The sequence below is a fragment of the Capsicum annuum genome, chromosome 1 (assembly GCF_002878395.1).
Source record: "Capsicum annuum cultivar UCD-10X-F1 chromosome 1, UCD10Xv1.1, whole genome shotgun sequence".
Taxonomy (NCBI): domain Eukaryota; kingdom Viridiplantae; phylum Streptophyta; class Magnoliopsida; order Solanales; family Solanaceae; genus Capsicum; species Capsicum annuum.
The window spans coordinates 242,682,628-242,705,893 of NC_061111.1; the positions used below are offsets into that span (position 1 = coordinate 242,682,628).

The 23,266-nt window shown below is 33.5% G+C and overlaps 1 protein-coding gene across 1 annotated transcript; it reads left to right on the forward strand.

Annotated features, from left to right (window-relative positions):
* The first annotated feature begins 1,611 nt into the window (after positions 1-1,611).
* LOC107849334 (gamma-glutamylcyclotransferase 2-1) lies at positions 1,612-6,575 on the forward strand. Its single transcript, XM_016693942.2, has 8 exons — positions 1,612-1,972; positions 4,696-4,833; positions 4,934-5,010; positions 5,426-5,482; positions 5,596-5,652; positions 5,785-5,825; positions 5,936-6,007; positions 6,132-6,575. The coding sequence occupies exons 2-8, from the start codon at positions 4,725-4,727 to the stop codon at positions 6,406-6,408; spliced, it is 690 nt and encodes a 229-aa protein (XP_016549428.1). The 5' UTR covers positions 1,612-1,972; positions 4,696-4,724; the 3' UTR covers positions 6,409-6,575.
* Positions 6,576-23,266: the final 16,691 nt, after the last annotated feature.

The window sequence follows — 23,266 nt, forward strand, 5'->3', positions numbered from 1 at the left end:
TGGAATGGGGTTCACCGAACTTCCTTCAGCAGAAAGTTACTATTTATACATCATTAAAATTATATTTTATGTATATATAATAGATGTCAAATCCCTTTTAATTAGTTTTTCTTCAAATTTTAAACCCCTTTGCGGAAATTCTGATTTCGCCTCTAGATGTTTCAATCTATAATAGGTACATTCTTCATTTGTTTAATTTTTGTTAGACATATTTCGACATAAATATGACATATGAGAACTGTTTATATTTAACCTAATTGATCGAATGAATTAAATTTGTATTTCATGTGACTTACAACTTTGAAAATAGTTTCTATCAAAAAACATTTAAAAAAATAAGTAAATTTTGAAAATTAGGTTAAATTTTGAAAATTAGGTCAAATAGGATATAAGTATTTTTTGGGAAAACCGAATTTATATATATATATATATATATATATATATATATATATATATATATATATTTTTTTTTTTTTTTTTTCTTAAAGCAATTCTACACATAGTATTCAAAACAAAAATGCATTTTTCCAATTTTTGGAACAAGTGCATTAAGGTTTGAAGAATATGGAAAAGGTTTACTTCACTTTTTAAGAATCATAGACCTCATTTTTTTCAATTTCTTGAACAAATAAAACTTTAAGGCTCGAAGAATATGGAAAAGATAATCCACTTTACCTTTGTGGAATTATAAACTATTTTCATCTTATTCTCTCGTCTCATATTTCTTAAAATGTTTGTTAAAATTTTTTATTTTAAAATAATTAACATATTTAAAAAAAATTAAAAGATAACTAAATATTTATATCAACTTTATCCTTAATAATTTAATGAAAGAATAATTAACTCGAATAGATGATAAAAATATTTAATATGAATTTAAAAGTATCATATTAATCAATTTGCATTCCTTATTAATTTCTTCTTAAAAATTATGAAAGGGCAAAAATGTCAAATAATGTAAGACGGGGTATATAATAAAATTATCGTTATTATTTCATGTGAGTATGTGTCATTAAATTAATTACATAAAATATAACCTTCTTTGATTCTAAAATGGCATACTACAAAAATGTGTCATTTAACTTACTTTAACTTTCATGTATGTCCTTTAGTTTTGAATGTACACAAGAAGACACTTAAATTTCTATAAACCTGAACAAGTATACACATGCATCTTATATGACGCCTATATGGCCAATTTGTGTCCTACATAACGTCTTATGTGTATTACGCCACATAAAATGCATGTATCTACTTATTTAACTTTATTCAAATTTAAATATCTTCTTGTACACATTCAACACTGAAAGTCATAAATATGAGCTGCATCCAAATTAAAAAGACATACTTCCTTCATTCCAAATTACCCGTCCTAAATTGAGATGACACATTAATTAAAAAAAAATTAATAATATGATTAGTTTACCATAGTATCCCTATTAAATGATGTTTACATTTTAATTTAAAGAAAAAATAATTAATACAAAAGGTAAAATATGAAAAAAAATAAAAAATTATCTCTTCTTGATCAATGAAATTTCTCATTAGGAAATTTAGACGGAGTAGACCGGTAAAATATATTCGCCTCGATAAGTTGTAAATCAACACCTAACCCCTTTGAAACATGAAGATGAGCAGATACATTGACGTTAATGGACCACATATCCAGATGGTGTCTACATACATAAACACTAGAATACTCCCAATCCATAACCCCACCCCCCCACCCCTCCTTTTCTTTGTTAGTTGAGCTATAAATACTTTAATTTGGGACTTTCCTCTTCCTCCTTCCCAGTAAACCCATTACAGAGAGGAGAGAAAAAAAATACGCAAAAGAAGAAACAATTATCTTTGTTTCTCTTTTTTCTCTCTTTCCTCTAGGGTTTCTCTTTTTTCTCCTTCTTTCCTCTAGGTTTCTCTTTTTCCTCTGAGCTGATTGTAAAGCCACCGCTTTTAATCCATTTGAACAGAGGTAAGTCTCTTCTTGATCTCTATTTTATTCCACTTTCTTTTCTTTAAAAAAATGATTTTTTTTTTCTGGGGTATTCGTTTTTTTAAAAATTATTGTTTAGCATTCTGTTCATGGGGTTTCTTGATTTGTCATCAATTTCGTGATATCTTAGCAATTACTTATAATCCTTCAAAGTTTCTTGGTTTCCTCTCATTATTTTTAGCACATAGATAGTCTTGTTTCTGGGCATTAATTTTTCTGTTTGATAAACTTTAATTGACTCTTGTGTCTTATAATGCTTGTACATTGTGCTTTTGAGCTTGTATTATGTGTTTTATTGCTTGTACAGTGGTAGTGTGGTTTAACCTTTTACTAGCACTATTTTGTGTGACTTTATGGCTACAAAACAGATGCTTTTTTTTTTTTTTTTTTTTTTTTTAAGAATACAATTTGTGCTTTTAGCTTTGGAAGAGTTAGTTTAGGAAAATATATATATTGTGGCTGTTACTTTATGGATAATAGAGACTACTAGTATTTGTTTGAGCAAATAAAGCAGTTGTATGAAGGGGAGCCTTGGAGTCATTGGTAAAGTTGCTTCAAGCCTTGTAAACATCCTCTGACACAGATGCAAGGCAAGTTAAGGCTATGTATAATACACCCTTCTGGTGGGGCCTTCCCTAGAGGTGGCAGACTTGGGATTTAGGGGTCATGGGTGCTCAGAAGGTTCGAACACTCATATTAAATCTAAAGCTTTAAGGTTCGCCGGAAACTAAAGCACCCAACTATTGGTCACTCAACTTTGGACTTTTATCCCAGAAAGTCGCTCAACTTTAATCTTTACTTCAAAAGTCACTCAACTTTCACATTTTACTCAAAAAGTCACTCAAACTATTTAATTATTTTTTTAAATAACATTTGCTTATGTGGAATTATTATTTCAATGCAAAATTTAGAAAATAAAAAATTATCTCTTAATGACTCTTTTATTCTTATTCCCGTTAATTAATTTTCTTTTCTCATTTTTCTTTTCATCTCACATTTTGTAATTGATTCAACATTAAATATGCCTAATAAAATATTAAAAGATCAAATTAAATTTAACAATAATCAAAGAATAAAAAGTTATTAATATAAACTATATTAATACGATGAAATATAACTAAATGATACGTAATTTAACTCATTTATCACTAAAAGTCACGGGTACATAGTTATTACATACATATAGTGAATCCTATGACGTTGGTATATTACTCATAATATTTAGTTATGGATATAAAATCCCTAATTCATCATACTTATACATATAGTACAATATTTTTTTTTCATACATATAGTATAGACATTTATAAAAAAGGGCATCTTTAGAGCGAAAACAGGAAGCGGGAGGGAGGGGGGTTGTATTGTTGAGAGCGTTGCAATTATAATAAGCTATATAATGTGTAAATTTAAATTTAATTAGATTTCAATATGAACATTAATATTAGATGGAAAAAAAGAAGTTGAAACAAGGATTGAAAAGGTAGAGCAAAATAATTGTAATTTTAATTTTTTGGTTATTGTTAAATTTTAATTTGATCCTTTGATATTTTATTAAACACATTTAATGTTGAATCAATTACAATATGCAAGAAGGAGAAGAAAAATGAGAAAGAGGAGGAAGATAAAAGAGTCATTAAAAAAATATTTTTTATTTTTTAGAATTTTAATTTAAATAGAAATTCCGCATAAATAAATTTTATTTAAGAAAATAATTAAATAGGTTGAGTGACTTTTCTAGTAAAAATGTGATAGTTTAGTGACTTTAGAAGTAAAGATCAAAGTTGAGTGACCATCAGAGTCATTAACTGATCTTTTTGGCTTACCTACTTGCTTTTTTACATTTTATACATTTTTTATATAATTATACCTAGTCTGCATTTAATTTTATACAGTTACAGCTCACCGAGGACATGACCCTAGATAGGAAGGTCTGGAAGATGCGAATTACGGCAGAGGATTAGGGCAAGTTCGGGTCGCTAGTGTAGGGAATTAATTGGTGGGGGTGTATTCCTGTTATGATTCTGTATTCAGTGTTTCGTGTTCCGTGTTCCATGTTTATTACGAATCTGGGTGCTTTCCTCTGCTTTATATTCCTGCAATCCTGCTTTACTCTGTTTTATATTCCCTATGGGTGCCGTATCTATGTTATGTCATCTGCTGCTGTGCTGTACTATGTGTTTGTGTGATATCTCGGGACTTGAGCCGGGGGTCTTTCGGAAACAGCCTTTCTACTTCATCAGAGGTAGAGGTATGGACTGCGTACATCTTACCCCCCCAGACCCCACTAAGTGGGAATACACTGGGTTTGTTGTTGTTGTTGTTGTTGTGGTGTCGGAGCACCAAAAGTTTGGCTATAGGTCCGCTCCTTCTTAGATGCTGCGCATAGTGTGAGCTTTATTGCACCGGGCTGTCATAAATAAAGCAGCTGCGTTTTTGTTTCTATAACAAAAAGGTCCCTTTAACCTTTTTGGTGCATTACATACTATGTGGATTCACAAATAGGAAAGAACCAAATACAGTTGTATTTTGTTAATATATTTTGTCCTGCTCTGAGGGTGTGGTGTCTCTATCTTTAGTGGGTACAGAAGCAAAATTTCTGAAAAAATGGTTAATTTTTGCTTTTGTAGTTGTTCTTGATAGATAAAAGTATATCTTTTGTATATGTAGTTATTGAATAATTCGTTTTACTGTTATTAATGCAGCTCTTAGCCTAAAGAAGCTTTTCGCAATAATGGTGTTCTGGATTTTCGGCTATGGCTCCTTGGTGTGGAATCCAGGTTTCGAATATGATGAGAAAATGATAGGTTACATCAAGGATTATAAGCGTGTGTTTGATCTTGGTATGTTGCTCTAAATGCCTAACGTGTATCATTGTGTTAAGTTGATGCTTGTTCATAGAATGGTTATTTGATGTTAATTGTGTTTATGTGAATGCATCAGCTTGCATTGATCACCGAGGTACACCAGAACACCCTGCAAGAACTTGCACATTGGAAGAAAGTGAAGGAGCTATTTGCGTAAGTCGATATTAGCTGGTTACTTTCTTTACCTACGGAGTATAATCTATTCTACGTGAGATTGTCTTTGAGCAGAAATGTTGCATTAATTTCTTTGTCTCTTTAACCTATGGGAGATAAGTTCCTTTTGTAATCATAAATTTTGTGACATATATGTTACCTTTACAAACAAAATTTTATAAGGCATTCTCTCCGATAAATCAATCGGAATGCAAGATGCTTTTGTGTTGCATCTTCATGTAGTGAGACCAAAAGCTCCGAGTATAATCATGTGCTCTATTTTCAGTAATTTAGACTATGATTATGATTAATGTTGTAATATGTTAATAGTGAATTCTTGTTGTTTGTTCAATCTCTTGCGCAATGTTGTTGCAATTTCTTGTGTTGATTTACTAATATGTGCATTTTCTTTCAGTGGGGTGCTGTATATTGTGTGCGAGGTGGGCCTGAAAAGGAAAAGAAGGCAATGGAGGTATGTGAATTATTCTTTAATGATCTCTCATATTGTTCATTGTTGTTCCATTTCCTTCCCCGGGCCTCTGGTTTCTCAACTCTGATGTTGAATCTTTAATCCGTACTTTACAGTATCTTGAAAGAAGAGAGTGTGAGTACGACAGCAAGACCTCAGTGGACTTCTACACGGTAAGTCAGTAATGTATTTGAGTTTCGATTTCATCTCTTTATAGAATGGTACGAATTACTTTGTCGTAATTATCTTAGTTGTTAAGAGACAAGTCCCTTTCGTCATTACGTTTTCCTTTTTTACTCTTTCAGGATGAAGACTCTGAGCAGCTAGCTTTAACGGGAGTAATAGTGTAAGTTCTTTAGCTGTTCTCTTCTGGCATCCTGCTTAAGTTCAAGAACTTCATATAGTTAATGTGGACAAAAAACACATCGAGTTGATTGTTCCAATTTTCTGTTTCAGGTTTACATCCACTCCCGACAAAGTGAATAATAAGTACTACCTAGGGCCTGCCCCGATGGAAGAGATGGCCTGGTAAAACACTCTGGTTCCTTTATTTTCAGCTCCTTAACTAGTCTTTTGTCGGTGGAAATGATCTCTTGCGACCACTTTTGAATTGCGACTACCTAAGCAACTAACTTAAATATCCCTTTTGAAGGCAAATTGCGACTGCTCATGGTCCCTGTGGCGACAACAGAGAATATATATTCAAAATGGAAAAGGCTCTATATGATATTGGTCACGAAGATGATTACATCATTGAGCTTGCAAATGAAGTGCGGAAAGTTCTTGAAATCGTGAATGCTGGGATTCAGAAGGAGAAGAAGTTACTTGGTACTTCACACATCCCGCGCAAGACCCAAACTTCACCTGTGAAACTCTTTTCCTTGCCAGAAGCAGCTGCTGTTGCTGTTGCTGTCGCTGCGGACTCATGAAAAATAAAACTAACTGGAAGAGAATTGAGTGTTATGATGGAGTAGGGAGTTCACTATGAGAATTGTTAAGGTGGGTTCTAAGTTTGTTTCTTACTTTTGACCAGATTAACGTAATGTAGTAACATTGTTGTTGAATTTTATCCAAAAACTTGCCACGTTTAGTACTATGGTTCTTGTTAGTAGGCATTCTGTTTCTTAAAATTAGTAAACGGTAAGGGTAGTTTCGAAGTAACTAGTAAAGCTGTCGCAGTGTGGTTAGAGGTTGCAAATTTAAGTTGTGGAAAAGCCTCTTGCAGAAATGCTTAGAGGTTGCAAATTTAAGTTGTGGAAAAGCTTTTTGCAGAAATGCTAAGTCCTTGGGATATCGCACGTAGTGAGAGTTTTAGTGCACTGAATTATTTTGAGTTTGGAATCGGTATATGCCAATCACTTTAAAAAAAGTGACCAATATATGGCATATAAATAAAAAATGATCAATCTATGATTTATGCACTTATTTAGTGCATGATCTTTTCAATTTTTAGCGGAAGGTTGCAAACGGCGTCAAAAATGCCGTTAGAATAGGAAATTTCAGATTGTACACTTTTTTTTCGCATAATTTATTTCTTTTTCCAGATTGTGGCATTGTGCGCAAAAAAGTGCTAACATTTTTTTTTTTTCAGATTGTGCACTTTTTTAGTATATTATTTATTTATTTTTCTTCTGAGTGTGCATTTTTTTAGTGCACAATTCAAGTTTTGTTCAGTATATTCATTGAACAAGAGGGAGTTTGCTCATTATATATTTTTTTTAATTAAAAGAAAAGAAAAACAAACAAAATATTTGATTACTTATATTGACTTGTCAATTTTTGCTTATTTACAGACTCGCTCTTAACCTGACGTTTGAAAAAAAATCTAATACAAGCACTATGAAATAAGATAAAGAGTAATATAAAAGAAGCTTTATTTAATTATATGAAGGATACATGGGATGCAAGCATTGGCCAAACTCAGGTCTATCTTTTCCACCAACATTGGGAAAAAATCTCGGACAATAAGAGATTGCCTTGCCTGAACATGAAGAAATCGAACACAAGATTTGTCAGCTTCAATGTCGATCAGAAGTTATGCTGGATGAAAGGAACAAATTTAGGAGGAGAAACGAGAAGCAGTTGGTAGATCACCACATTGATAGTGGAAACAGACGTGATCTACACACACAGTGTGGAGGCTTTAATAGTCAATCGTTGCAATTTCAAATATTTTATCATTCTGATATTTTTATTTAATGAAACGAAGAACGAACGAAATTTTAGACACAAGCCAAAAACTCAACAAGATAACTTATCATTTTAACGACACTTCTGCAATCACATCAAATAAGTTTATTGACTCTAAACAAGAAAATGCAAAATTAAAAGAAAATATTCACAAAATTTTGGACAACTTTTCTCACAATTGTTAAAAGGGCAGACACATTATCATGTTAGTTGAGAAAATTGAAGAATAGGTGTTTTTAAGTCTTGAATGAAGGATTGGTGACATTGACCAACAGATAGGGTCAAACATTATTAGGAAACTTGATTAAGTTAATTGTGGACTTGATTAATATTTTTAAAACTTTCTAATCTTTTCAAAAATACAAATCAACCCAATCCACACCCTCTTCAATCCAAATCAACCACTCTCTCCTCTCTCTCGACAGCTTCTCTCAACTCTCTCCCAACCAATAGTCTGCAAAATTTCTCCCTTCAACCCCCGACGACAAATAGTTGGGCTTCGAGTTCCCCTCTTCAATTTAATCAACCTGTCTCTCATCCCTCTCTCGACAACTTTTCTCAACTCTCTCCCAACCAACTGTTCTGCAAATTTCTTATTTCAATCCTCGGCGATTTCAACATCCGACTACAAATAGTTGGGATTCCAGTTCCTTTTCGACTTCAATCGACATGACAGCCTTGCTCTCCGGCCACAACAGCTTCGAATTCTTCATCGGTCCTTTTCTTCTTTCGCAGGTAAAAATTTATGGCCTTTTTAGTTTTGAAGAAAACGAGAAACTTGATCCAACTTCCCTTATAGTATTGGTTAACAATTTCAATATTTGTTGCACTAATTTGAAATGCAGTCTGAATAAAATCCTAATTTCTGGTATTTCTTCTCTTCTCTTCTCTTTTCGAAGTGAATTATGATATTTTGTTGTTTGTTGCATTTTTTTGAAGTTTGATTTTTATTGTTTGTGTTTATAAAAACAAAAGGACAATTTGGTTTGATTTGTTCTGTTCTTGTTCTTGGTAAAAAATGGTGAAATTGCTTTTTTTGTTTAACAAAATCGTGCTACTGTTTCATCTGACAGATTACCCATCTGGTGCAACATATTAATCATCTGATGCAACAGATTCATCATATGATGCAACAGATCAACCATCTGACGCACCAGAGGAACCATTAGATTACAATTCTGATGCAACAGATTAATAATCTGATGCAACAGCTTTACCATATGTTGCAACAGATTAAGCTTCGAATTAAAAATCTGATACAACTAATTAACCATCTGGTGCAATGGAAGAACCATCAGATTAATGATCTGATGCAACAGATGAACCTCCTGTTGGATAAAATCCTACCAACTCTTCCTATAGGAAAAGTCTAAGACTTGATTTTTTCAACTGATCATTCATCCGCTGCGATAGACGACCCTATGTTGGAAGAAATATAAATAATATTGACCGTTGATAATTGTTCCAACAGATCACTCATGTGTTGCAACAGATGTGTGACCTGTTGCACAGACCATTCATCTTTCTCAATAGATGAGTGATATATTTTGTATTATCGCAACAGATCACTCAGCCGTTGCTACAGATTATTTAACTATTCCAATAGATCACTCATATGTTGCAACAGATGATGTCATAATAGTTGTGTGATCTATTGAACAAACCATTCATCTGTCTTAAAAGATGAGTGGTATGTTTTATATTGTTGCAACAGATTACTCATCCGCTACAACAGTTTGGTTATATGCTGCAATAAATATACTACCTGGTGCAACAGATCGGTGATCTGTTATAACTGTTATTTTACTGTTTTGCTTAATTGATTTACTGTTATCCTTTTTTAGCGATGCATTAATCAACAATAATATATTATTTTATGTTTCTGTTAATTTTAGATAATATGGTTTCCAAAAGAATAGAAACCGAATCAAGTCCAAGTAAAGGAACAAGTAAAGCAGCTAGGCTACATCCACCACTCTATGAGCTTGCTTTACAAGCATTTTATCAATCGGGAGCAGAATATGATGAACACGGGGAGGAGAAATATTTCAAAAGAGATGATGCAGATGCTAATAGCCCTTCCACCAAAGAGCTGGTCAAAGCCTTCAGCATTGATCATTATCCTGTGAGAATGCAGTGCGATGGTGCCGCAGATTTAACGGGTGATTTCATGGTTAAGTCAGCCATGGAAAAATCTTTCGACGCCTTCAGAAAAATACTTTGAGAACAAAAATTGGATGTTTATTTTAGGGACAGCTACTTTGAAAAATATCTTGATTTGCCGGAGGACAAGAATGCTCGTTTTCAAATGAAAATGGTATATGAACTTCTCAAGCGTAGGTTTATGTATGAAAACAAAGATAAGATGGATGAGGTGTGGATAAATTACTGTGGCATGCCTATTTGTTTTGGTTGGAAGGAGTTTGTCATAGTTACTGGACTAAAATGTTATCCTCCTTCTCAAGTTATACCTATTCTAACCCCAAAAAAAGCATCCCGCACACTCAAAAAAGGGAAAGGTAAGTCGTGTGATCGTAATGACCTGGTGTCCATTGTTGGTCCAAGCTTCAAAAAAAAAATTTAACAGAAGCATTGAAAGGTAAAGAACTTGCAAAGGAGCACAAGCAGTCATTGTGCTTGGTTTGGTTTGTACATAATATTCTTTGGGTGAGAGACATTAACAACAACATAAGTCTCGGTTTAATAAAGCTCTTCGAGGATGTTGAGGCGTTTAACAGCTATCCATGGGGTATGAAAGCTTCAAAATAACTGTCAAATATTTGTTGACTCCGTTAGCGCCAAGACAGTCAACTTATATGGCTTCCCATGGGCTTTCATGGTAAATGTTTCTTTCTTCTATTATGAAATCATTCATTTTTTTCGCTCAATAATGGTTTTGATTTATTGGCGTTATTTTATAGGCTTGGGCGTTTGAAGCCATTCCTTATTTGAGACAACAAGTGAACTACCAGGAAGGAGTTTCCTGTGCAAGAATCTTGAGATGGTTGTCGGCCAAAACTCATAAAAATGCAAAATTTCTTGATCTTTTTAACCCCCCGAAGGATGCAGTAAGTATAATTATAATTAATTTTTTCTTTTAATTAATATTTTTTTTTGAATGATCTAATCATCATTTTAATATATGTAATGATTTATGTTAGAATGTGCATCTGTCGCTAGTTCCGACCAATCGAGAGTTGAAGATGCCATTTTTTCTTACTTTACGGTCTGTGCAAACTTTATCGAACCTCAAGGTCATCGACAGAATAAAAATAAAATTGTATGGAGCAACAACCATTACAAGAAAAATAATTTTAGATGGTAGGCTTGTTGTTGTTGATGGAGTTGTTGGTGGTGGTAGTGGTGTTGCTGTTGGTGCTAATAATGCTCCTCTTATAGTATTTAAAGCAAATCATTATGAGTATGATCATACTGGTTATACAGATTTTGCCTCTCCCACCGAATGTTCTGCATGCAAACATCAAGAATGCAGGGCGAAACATAATGTAGTGATTAATGCTATTAATGCATTAACTGCTTTTGTAAAGGAATTGACATCTAAGAGGGGTCTCATTCCATCAAAGAGGATTTTATTTTCATCCGTTCCATTAGAGATTAGGGCTAAGAGGAGAAGGAGAGTGATTTCCAAGGCATTATCAGGCATCCAAAAAAGCAAAATTATAACTCCTTTATCTGCGTGTTGCACTGAGCAACGTACAATATCCAAAAGAAAGCAGCACGAGCTGGAGAAGGTGAATATATTATATGTCTTCCAACTGACAAAACAAACAGACACATATCTATTTTAACAGATGACACATCTGCTGAAAATTATCAAACAGATATATACATCTGTTGCAACAGTTAACTAACCTGTTACACCAGATACTTTATCTGGTGCAACATATGTCTCGTCTGTTTTAGCAAATCAAACATCTCTTCGTATAGCTTTTATTTGTACCAACAGACGAACTATCTGCTGCAACAGATGATTCATATGTTGTAACAGATGGTTCATCCGTTGAAAATTATCACATAGGGTCTTCCTCATGTAGAAATTTATCCCAACAGTTGATTCATTGTTGCAACAGAAATATAATATGTTTGGGATAATTTTAAAATGAGATGAAGACCTGTTTGATTTACTAGAAGAGATGAGTTATCCTTTTCCGTTTTGTTGTATCTCCGTGATTAGCATTGACCCATTCTGGCTTTCCTGGTGGATGTAGAAGAAGCTACTGCTGAACAACATTGACAATATGCTACTCTTTTTATGGAAATACAGAGAACAGAAAACGCAGAAATCGTACGCAAGAGACAATGAAGATCCACGACGAGCAAAGCCAAATTTCATAGCACCGGATGAAGAACAACTTATCCATACTGAGTAGATCTTTATTGCTTGAGCCTGTCAAAGCAATCCTTGGCAGTATACTTAAATTATTGTTGATGTATTTGTTGAGATCTGTACCCATAATAATTTTTTTACATTTCATTTATTCGTTGACTTATTTCAGCTAATTTATGAATTTTATTTATTCCTTAGATTTGAACTTATTAATTGAAAAGGAATACTAGATTCAAATATTGCAACAGATAATGTATCTGTTGCAACAGACGACATATCTATTGAAAAATTCGAACAGTGCAACAGGTAGGTGATCTATTGGAATTTATCAACTAGATCTTTCCACTGTTGCAACAGATGGACTTTAGATAAAAATATCAAGATAATGCAACAGATGACACATCTATTGAAAAAAAAGAATAGATTTAAACATATGTTGCAACAGATGGACTTTATCTATTGCAAAAGACGACACATCTATTGAAATAATCGAACAGATTCATACATATGTTGTAACAGGTAGGTTATCTATAGGAATTTATCAAACATGTCTTTCCACTGTTGCAACAGATGGACTGTAGATAAAAACATCGAGATAATGCAACAGATGACCAACTTATTACAATAGATAAACTATATGTCAGAACAGGTAGGATAACTGTTCTAACGGATGGAGAATCTGTTGCATTATAAAAATTCAACTTTTGTTGGACATAAAAAATTGTCACTGCGTTTAAAAAGGTTAAAGTGAATTGAAATAAAAAAGGCGCAACCCGTCGACGGTGTTCAGTTCAAACACCTAAAATAAAATAGGCATCAAGTAGACATGTTCATTTTAAAGACGTAAAATAAAATAGGCATCAAATGTGTTAGTGTCAGTCCTGGCACATTTCGCTGACTTGCCATAACTTGGCCCCCAACGGTCATTTTTCCCCCCCCATTATCGTATATATTCATCTTCCTCCTAAAATTTAACCCTAAATTCCCAAATCTTCTTCATCGTTATCTTCTTTTATCAATCCAAAATTTTCAAATTATTACTTTCATTTTTTCCAACTGACTTTGACAATGTCGAGCGCATCTTCCACTATTTTTTGTGATAAAGATTTTCGATATTGTAAGTGCGGTCATGAAGCTCTGTTAAAGACTTCTTGGACTCAATAAAATTTGGGTCGTAGGTTTTTTACTTGTAAGATTTCAAAGGTAATATTTTTTTATTTAATTAATTAATTATTGATTTGTAATTGTTTTGTAATTATGTTCTCTTTTTTTTATATAGAAATTGGGTGGATGCGATTACTTTGATTGGTATGAAGAACGATACCCTTCACAAGCAAATCGTGTAATCTGGAGTTTGTTGAACAAAGTCAAGGCTTCTAAAGAGAAACAAAATCGAGTAAGAAGATACTACATTGTTGCCGTTATTGCTACTGGTTTGGTGTTGTTGGACACATGGATGTTGAAGCCTAATTGCTGAAATTTTCATGGTGGTGTGTGTATTTGCTACTGGTTTGTTGTCGACGAGCACATGGATATTCAAGCATAACTGTTGGAAAATATCAAAAAGATTTAGGCATATATTGTAAAATTTAAGTCATCTGTGGAAATTATCAAATAGGTCTTCCCACTGTTGCAACAGATTAGACTTAGATCATTAGATTATTCATAGAAATTATAAAACAGGTGTTCCCACTGTTGCAACAGATTAGACTTAGATTATTAGATTATTAGATTATTCAAACAGATCTTTCCACTGTTGCAACAGATTGACAATCTAATCTATTGCATTATAAAAAACTCAACTTTTATCATAAAAAATTATTTCCACTACAAGTACATGTAATAAAGTGAAGGGTGACTTGAAATTAAAAATTTCTATTTCACAGGCTCTTCTATATACACAGGCTTCAAGGGTCCAGTTAGTACCCCATAATCCCAGACCTCTTGCAGGTTTGCCATAATATTATCGCACAGAAAAGTCGTTGGCTCGGCCATTTCTGTGCCGATCAGCAAACATTCAATGTGTGCAAGAGCGTGAGAGCCGCTCGCTTTAGCGGCATCATCTTTTGGAAGGATCATTCCCCTTTTTCGACCTTCAAAATCCCATGATTTCTTCATCAACACTTCCTTTGGCAAATGATTCCTCAGTTTACTCTCCCTCAATAAGATGGGCAACAACACCATCAGTGGCTTCACGAGGAGAAAAAGATCAAAATCATCGACGAGAGGTACATTGGAGTCATAAACATTGATCTTTCCCTCCTCGAGTAGTATCTCAACAGCCTGATAATGCACGTCATTCACGCTAATGACTGCAAGAATCTTTTTTGCCTCGGTCCAGCTCTTGCTGTGTGGATTTGGCCTTTCCCCTCTAACATATCTTAACATTTCTTCTTCATCCAGGACCAACGTAGGAACTAGGAAATCATCCCATGCCAAGGGATGATTCCTCTCCATTGAGTTGATCGTACCTATCCTTGAGCTTCTTGCAGAAGTCGAGGTCCACTATCCTATCGACAGTGTCATAAGCTTCCCGGTACGTTAATTGCCTTTTCCTCATGAGGTAGAGAATTATGTCAACATGCTGTGAGATAAGAAGTTAATTTTTAAATAGGTTAGTAATTATAAAGATGCAACAGATGGTCCATCTGTTGCATAGGGTTCTCTGAATCAATAATCCAACGCAACTTATGCAACAGATGGATAATAAGTTGCAATAGAACCACAACCAGTTGCACCAGTATACCCACTGTTGCAACAGATGTGAAATCTGTTGTATAGCTTCTTCTTCATGGGGTAGATTAGAAGGGCTAGGTTAGGAAAAGTAAACTTTCCTTGTCCTCGTACGGCATACGCATATCATTCATAGTCTGGAAGTCTTGGAGGGGGGGAGGGAGACCTGGGGTAATTTGGTGCGCCTGGCTTGGTATTCTTGGCCTATCGCAGATCCCTCTTATCTTCGGTGCCAAGTTCCGCGTATATGTCCACCTTCTTGACTGGCCCCTGAACTTTAACAGCTTTTGGAGAGGGAGGAATTATAATTTCTTTTGATTTTCAAGCGGAGAGTACGTCTCTAATTGCTCTTTTCTTTCTCCTAACCAACGCTGTAAGAGTGTGTGGCTCCCTCACCTTCTTGGATGGTATGACACACCTCTTGGATTTGAATTTCTCTATAGCTTTAGAGATAGCCTCTACTTTTTCAAAGAGTTTATCCTATCTGTCCTTGCACTCATCGCATTCGCAACGAGAATACGACAGTGAAGAGAGGTGAGAGGGACTTGTGTAAGAGAGAAAAGGGTGTTTTCAAACATATTTATTCTTTGGTAGCAGCATCAGCATGCCTTCCACCAACACCAACAACTCCACTAGAAGAAGGACCCGGATCTACCTTAGTAAAAGGTTGGTCATGAAGAGTCTCAATATTAGGCTGACCTTGCCTAACTGCTCTTCTATGGCTGTTGCTCCAGCCAATTCTTTCTTTATTAACTCCACCGTTGGGTCTGCAATAGTATCAACATGACCAAGAGTAATATAAGAAGTCATCATCGACTCCTCCTCAGTAGGCACGATCCATGGATACACAACCTATAAAAAAAAAGACAGATGCATTTAAATCATATAATATAATAATTTTCACAGTTGGGCTATATTTAAAAAAAGGTCCCATCTTTTGCATAGTTTGCAGTATACGGTTAAAATCTGTTTGAGTCTGGTACAGATAAACAGAGCAACATATGGATAATCTGATGCAAAATATTAATCATCTGTTGCAACATCTGCACAAAAAGGGTAATCTGTTATGCAACAGATGATCTGTACGTTGCAACATATGAATGATATGTTATCAGATTAAACATCTGTTGCATAATTTACAGTAGATGGTTAATCTTTTAGGAGTCAGGTTCAGAGAACCAAAGCCACAGATGGGTAATTTGATGCAAGATATACCCCATCGCAACAGATGTCCCATCTGGTACATCAGATATAACATCTCATGCACCAGATATAACATTTGTTCAATATCTTTCTTATCTTTGAGTAGAATTATTTTACTTGAAGAAGATGTACTGCATCATCCGGAGGGTTAAAGAGATCAGCCTCCTTAATATTGGTGTTGCTCTTTGCAGCCAACCACCTAAACATCCTTGGATGAGAAACCTCATTCGGTTAATCCATTAACTACTTTTGGAGGGGAGGAATGACTTCAAATGCCCAAGCCTAAAAAGTGTAAACAGGAAGCAAGCAAAAAAAATCATAATAACTAAATTCAATATAAATTAATGGATGAGTAAAATTAGTGATTAATTTTACCATGAAAGCCTAAGGAAAGCCGTATAATGTGGTCCTCCTTCTCTTTCTGACTCTCCAATTCCTCCTCTTTCTCACTTTTATTTTCTTCATCACTATCTATGGATCCTTGTCCACCTCCCTCAATGTTGTTTTCACATCTCTCCTCAGCTTCACTTTTCCCTGACTGAGATTGTTCAAAAAGCTCCTCTGGATCCCTCTGTACTATAGCTTTCTTTTAGTAGTCAGACGTTGATCCACTTTCACTTTCTTTTCTTTTGGGACACATGTTTTACCTACAGACAAATAAAAACAAAAATTACATTACAGTTGATGTATGCATAGATTTAAAAAAATACATTACAAACACCACGAATACCGACACACCAACAACCACCACCACAAACACCACCAACTAATGCCAACAAATAAACAAACACCACGAATACCGACACCACCACAAACACCACCAACCAATGCCACCACGATGACCACAAACACCACCACCACCACCAAAACCATCCAACTATACCACGACAGTTAATGGAACACTGCGATGAAAACTAGAGATTTCTCAAGTTCTTCCTACGATTTTACCATCAAAACTCAAAATTGTAAACCCATTCTCGAAGATAATACAACTAAAAGTTTTATTCATCATTAACTTAAAAGCCCTTATTTTTTAGAAAAAAAAAACAAATATAGAGCTCTTCTCAAACTCTGTTTCCTACGAAGACAAAGAAAACGACTGATACAAGCAAGAATGATGTCGAAAATAACACCTATGTGGTAAAAAATGAGAAGAAAAATAATCTGTTATGGAGGGTTAAGAAAATTTGTTGAGTAGTTGTTGTTTGTACTGTATTGTTGAGTGAGAATGAGAGAGAAAGAGCCAGACATCGATATTTGAAATGATGAAACTTTTTGTATGGGTTGATTTGTATTTTGAAAAAGAATGACAAGTAGTTTTGAAAATGTTAATTTGGTCCGAAATGATCTTAATTATTTTTAAAATCATAAAATATATGCATAATTTTTAAAATCATATAAAAACAATTGAAGTTGTAGTTGACCGAGTACTCTAGGAGGTGACCTTGTGATAACTTGCCCCTGGTCCTAGATTAATCAATTTAGGAGTCTAGCATATGAACTCAATTGAAATTAAAAAAAACAAATGTTCAACATGTTGCGTCAGATTTCTCATCTGTTGTAAATTATCAATCAAATTAGGTAACAACAGATTACGAATTTGATGTAAATTATCAAATAGATTAAGTCATCTGTTGCGACAGATTACCCATCTGTTGTAAATTATCAAATGGATTGTCATATGTCGCAATATATTACCCATATGTTTTAAATTATCAAATAGGCCCTGCTATCTGTTGTGGCTGACCCTATGAGAACTCACCCCTAATCCTAGATTAATCGATAGTTTACCCTATGAGAACTCACCCCTAGTCCCAGATTATTTAATCAAGGTATTAGTACCCTAGTCCTAGATTAATCAATTAAGGTATTAGTCTAACATATAAGGTAGTAATAATCGGTTTGGCTCAGAGTGATCGATCGCCGACTCTGGTCAGGAGGAACGCAGTACCATTTCATCATGCAATTGACAAAAAACTCAATTAAAGTTGTAGTTGACCCTATGAGAACTCACATTCAATTAAGGTATTAGTCTAACATATGAACTCAATTGAATTATATATAAACAAATGCTCAACCTGTTGCAACAGATGTCTTTTCTGTTAGATCAAATCAAACAGATTATGTAATCTGTTACAATATATTACACATCTGTTGTAAACTATCAAACAGATTAAGTCATCTCTTTCAACAGATTACCCATCTGTTGTAAATTATCAAATGGATTGAGTCATATGTTGCAATAGATTACCCATCTGTTGTAAATTATCAAATAGGCACTGTCATTTATTATAGTTGACATTATGAGAACTCACCCCTAGTCCTAGATTAATCAATTAAGGTATTAGTTGGACATATGAAGTATTAAGAATCGGTTCAACTCAGAGTGATCGATCAACGACTCTTGTCGGGAGGAACGCAGTCCGGTCTCATCATGCATTTGCCAAAAGACTCAATTGAAGTTGTAGTTGAACCTATGAAAACTCACCCATAGTCCCAGATTATTCAATTAAGGTATTATTTGAACATACAAGGTAGTAAGAATCGGTTCGTCTCAGAATGATCGATCGATAACTCTTGTCGAGAGGAATGCAGTACCGTCTCATCATGCAATTACCAAAAAACTCAATTGAAGTTGTAGTTGACACTTTGTGATCATTCATCCATCCCTAATTCCACCTAGATTAATATAGGTACTATTATTAATCTTAACATTAAGTTAATGAGAATACATTTCAACTCAGAGTGATTGATCGACGACTCGGGTCGGGATGAACGCAATACTAACACCATGCAAATGCAATGACTCAATTGGATTTGTAATTGAACCTGTGAGCTCATTCATTCATCTCTCGTTCCACCTAGATCGATGTAGGTACTATTATTAATCTTAACATTAAGTTAATGAGGAGCTCATTCTTTCATCCCTAGTTCATCTGTTGCAACTGAGCTGTTGGAGAATTTCAAACAGATAACAATAGCTGTTGCAACAGATGACATTTCTTATTTAATTATCAAATAAGCATTTTCATCTGTTATGACGGATGACTGAGGTGTTGGAAATTTTCAAACTGATTTTGATATCTGTTGTAACAAATAACGTTTCTGATTTAGTTATCAAATAACATTTTCATATGTTGTCACAGATGACTGAGCTGTTAGGATTTCTCAAACAGATATCTAAATCTGTTGCAACAGATGACATATCTGTTTGAAAATCTTTTTGTTTTCTTTTAATTTTAAAGCAAGCTACTGTCCAAGTAGATAAAGTAGTAGTACTACTAAAGGCGGTAAAAAATATTTATGTTTCTTAGATAACTCAAAAATCTCATTGAGTAGTCTTGTCCTGTCTTTTCAATGTCACCCGTTTTCTTCCTTGTGCCCCTCAAATTACTAGTGAATATTAATTAATGAATATTGAAACCCCTAATAATTCTTTCTTTTCATATTGACTTGGCACTCCCATCAAGAAAATATTAATTAGGAGTTTATTTTACTACCAAATTAGCCTTATTAATTATGCTTTGTAAATATAAATTTGAATAAATACACTTTGTTTAGTCATTTAGTATTAAGGATAGTACATCTAGAAATTAGAATTATCTCATCTCTCCCCTCCTCTCCTTCAGCCCTAAATCTCTCATCTTTTTTCTTTCTATCCTCTTTAGGGTTATCACAACTTTTTTTTCTTCGCTTTCTCAAAAATTTTCATTCGGATCTAAATCGATCGATATCCATATCTTATATTCCTCGATTGCAATTGCTGTTTTGACCCCCTTTTGACATTGTATGATATGATTCACTATTGCTCTTTCATTCTCGTCTTCTTCTTGTAACTTTATTTGCGTCTTTTTATTTATTTAATTACTATTTTCCCATATCATATTTATTTAAAAAATTTGAAGGAACTTTTAATTGTTGAATAAGCATACCGAGAATTTTTATTATAAGATGCGAAAAAAAGTCATCTGTTGGGAGAAGTTTAAAAGTCTTGTTGGCAGTATCATTTTTTTTTTTATGTATTTTGCTTGTTTCTTTATTTTTGATGCTGTTATTGATGTTGTTGGTGGGGCTGGCATTGTTGAAACTTGTGGTATGGTGGTGTTGGTGGGTTTGGCATTGTTGGAACTTGTGGTGTGGTGTGGTTTAGATGTATCTCATATTTTAAAATGGATCATTAAAATAATAAAGTGATTTAGCTTTGTATATGTTTTATGTTATCTCTACCAGGATTTTGAAGGGTGTAGTGTAGATATTGGCAAAAATTTAGTTTGGTTGAAGGATGAAAAAAAAAAAAAGAGAAGCAATCCAAGAGCAAAAATTGAATTTGGCCAAGAAGTATTTAGAAAAATCGATTGCTCTCGATGAAATTGAATAAACAGATGACTAGCAAGTTGCAACAGACGCCGCAGCTAAAGGAAAAGCAAACTGATATATCCATCTGTTGCAACAGATTGTCCATATGTTGTAAGTTATGTGACAGGTGGAATATTTTTTTCAACAGATTACCAATCTTTATCTTTCGGAAATACAACAAAAAGATAAAATATTGTATTTAGATCCATTTTTTTCTAATTTACTTATTAATAAAGTCACGAGTATTATTTAAGTAACACACACAACACATAAATCCCAGATAGTTTCAGTAATATTGCATTAAATCCCGGATAGTTTGCTAATTACATTTTATCCTGGAATTTCGAATTGCGATACATATGTTAAGCAGTGATACATATAGCATATGTATCACTAGTAAATATGAATCCGGGATTTTATGTAATTTTTTAAAACATTAAGGGATATTGTGTAATATGGTGTCTTAAATATGGGATTTGTGTAATTTTTTCTTTTAAGGAATATGAACAGTAGTGGCTTTTTGTTTGACTAAGTCCAGTCACTTTCAATTCTCAATCATTTTATAAATAGGTCCCTCCGGCCTTCTCACTCACTCTCACTCACTCTCGTTCATTCTACTATACTTACAATACTAATATGTCAGATCCAGATTCGTACAAGAAGGTTCATATCGAGTCCTTGCAGAATTTCAAAGGCAATTTGATGAACTTCAGAGGGATTTGGCCGACTTTCGAGCAAGGCTGAGGAGGGCCCTGCTGCTGCCGGATGAAAATTGTCAGGTTGACAATAATAATAGTAATAATAATAATAATAATAACAATAATATTATTATTATTATTATTATTATTATTATTATTATTATTATTATTAGGTTAATGTTTTTTCTTTCTTTTAGCGTATGTATTTCCCTTTTTATATCCGATCTACCTATAAGGGATTCAAAAAAATCCATGTATATGTTTGGTTTGGTTTGGTTTGGTTTGGTTTGGTCGATTTTGAATTTTTAATTCTTATTCAATATTTAATTATCATTCTATTTATTCCCTATTCAAAACATGTCGGTGGTTGGAGTTAGGGATGCGGTCATGATGAGAAATTCTCCTAAAAATGGTTCGTTAATAAATAATAAGGAACTAAATGATATTATAATCGTAAAAGAAAGATTATTTAATTTAAAAAAAGTCACAACATTGGATTAATTTAATTAAGATATATATGATGATGATATGATTTTTAAGAAAAAAGTTAATGAATAGTCGTGACTGTGACTTTTGTCTAAACACATTCAACAAACAAACAAAAATAAAAAATGCTTCTGATGCATCAAATTCCTCATCTGTTGCGACTTATGAATCAGTTAGAAGAAATAAAAAAAACTCTTTAAACAGATGGTCGATTTATAGTAACAGATGGTCTGTTGAAACAGATGGGTTATCTGATGCAACAGATATACAATCTGTTGCCACAACTCAATTAATAAAAATGGTTATTAAAGAAACGGAAAGATTAAGTCACCACTAGCTTGATTTAATTAAGTCATTTCTTTTCACAGAAAAGAATAAGGAAATAAATGATAAACATAATTTAAACTGTAAAAAACTCACCAGAAATATTCTTGTTTTTAAATCTTCTTTATTAATTTATATAATTAAAAAGTCAGAAAATTTGGATGTCATGAAGATAATTTTTTTTAAAAAAAGATATATATATATATATATATTATATGTTGCAACAGATATATTATCTGATGCAACAGGTTATCTATTTGTTGCAAATCATGATATATCTTTTGTAACAGATGATTTATCTGATGCAACAGCTATATTATCTGTTGTCCAAAATAGTGTTAAAACAACTGTTCCTGGAAAAAACTAATTATTAATAATAATAAAGCTGAAAAGTCATGACTTAGCATAATATTGATTAATTTAATTAAGTCATAACTTTTTACAGTAATCAAGAATGTCATTAATAAATGGAGGTGAATAGTTGTGATTTTTTGCCTAACTCATTCAAGTTCAATCCTCTATAAATAGGTCTCTCCTTACTCAATCGTTCGTTTTACTACACACTATTTATTCCTCGCTCTTGTTACACCTTCAACTATTTTCTCTTCAAGGACTTGATAGCTTTTTCCTGTCTCTGGTAAGTTTTTTTCTTGATTTTTGTGTAAATATACGTTGTATTACATTACATTACATTTGAATTCTTTCTTTTCTTTACTTTTGTGTTTACGTGTATGTTTTGTCAACTTATGTGTTTTTTAGATATGGCTGATCCTGTGTGGGATGTCGCTATTTTACGAGACGCCATGAGGGAACTGCAGAAGGAGGTTCATGACCTGCATCGGGAGTTGGCTGCCGTCAGAGTAAGGATGCTGCGGGAGATCCGCAGGTTGCGGAGGGCGCTGCTGCTGCCCTTTGAAGATTGGCCGGCTGGCTATACAAATAATAATGATGTTAATAATGATGATAATAATAATTAAGCTTTTTTTTCTGTTATCTATGTATTTTTTTTTTGTTTTATAAAAAATTATGTTTGATGCACTTGACTTTTATTTCTTATTTAATTTTCGTGTTGTCTATTTCTATTTCTTAACGAATGGCATGTCTACAATTAAGGAATAATTTGATTCCAGTATCAATAGCAAGAACATATGAGTTATCTGTTAGGTTTTGTGTGTGATAGGAGCTGTATTTTGTTGTTAACAACATATTAGTAATCTGATGAAACAGATTATTTATCTGTTGAAACAGATTACTAATCTAGTGCAACAGAATACCCATTTATTCGATTCATAATCATATTACAGGCATCTAGAAACCTTAAACATGAATCCAACATGAGTCTACTGTTACAACAGAACATTTATTTGGTGCCGCAGATAATGGATCTGTTTAAACAGATTGCTCTTGTATTGCATTCATGTTCGCGTGCAAACTATTGTTGAAAAAACA

Bases quoted from the DNA above. Each gene is read 5' to 3' on its own strand.
- LOC107849334 (XM_016693942.2), top strand. From the start codon at position 4,725: ATGGTGTTCTGGATTTTCGGCTATGGCTCCTTGGTGTGGAATCCAGGT. The intron at 5,826-5,935 runs GTAAGTTCTTTA...TTTCTGTTTCAG, and splicing joins GCTTTAACGGGAGTAATAGT to GTTTACATCCACTCCCGACA. The intron at 6,008-6,131 runs GTAAAACACTCT...TCCCTTTTGAAG, and splicing joins CCGATGGAAGAGATGGCCTG to GCAAATTGCGACTGCTCATG.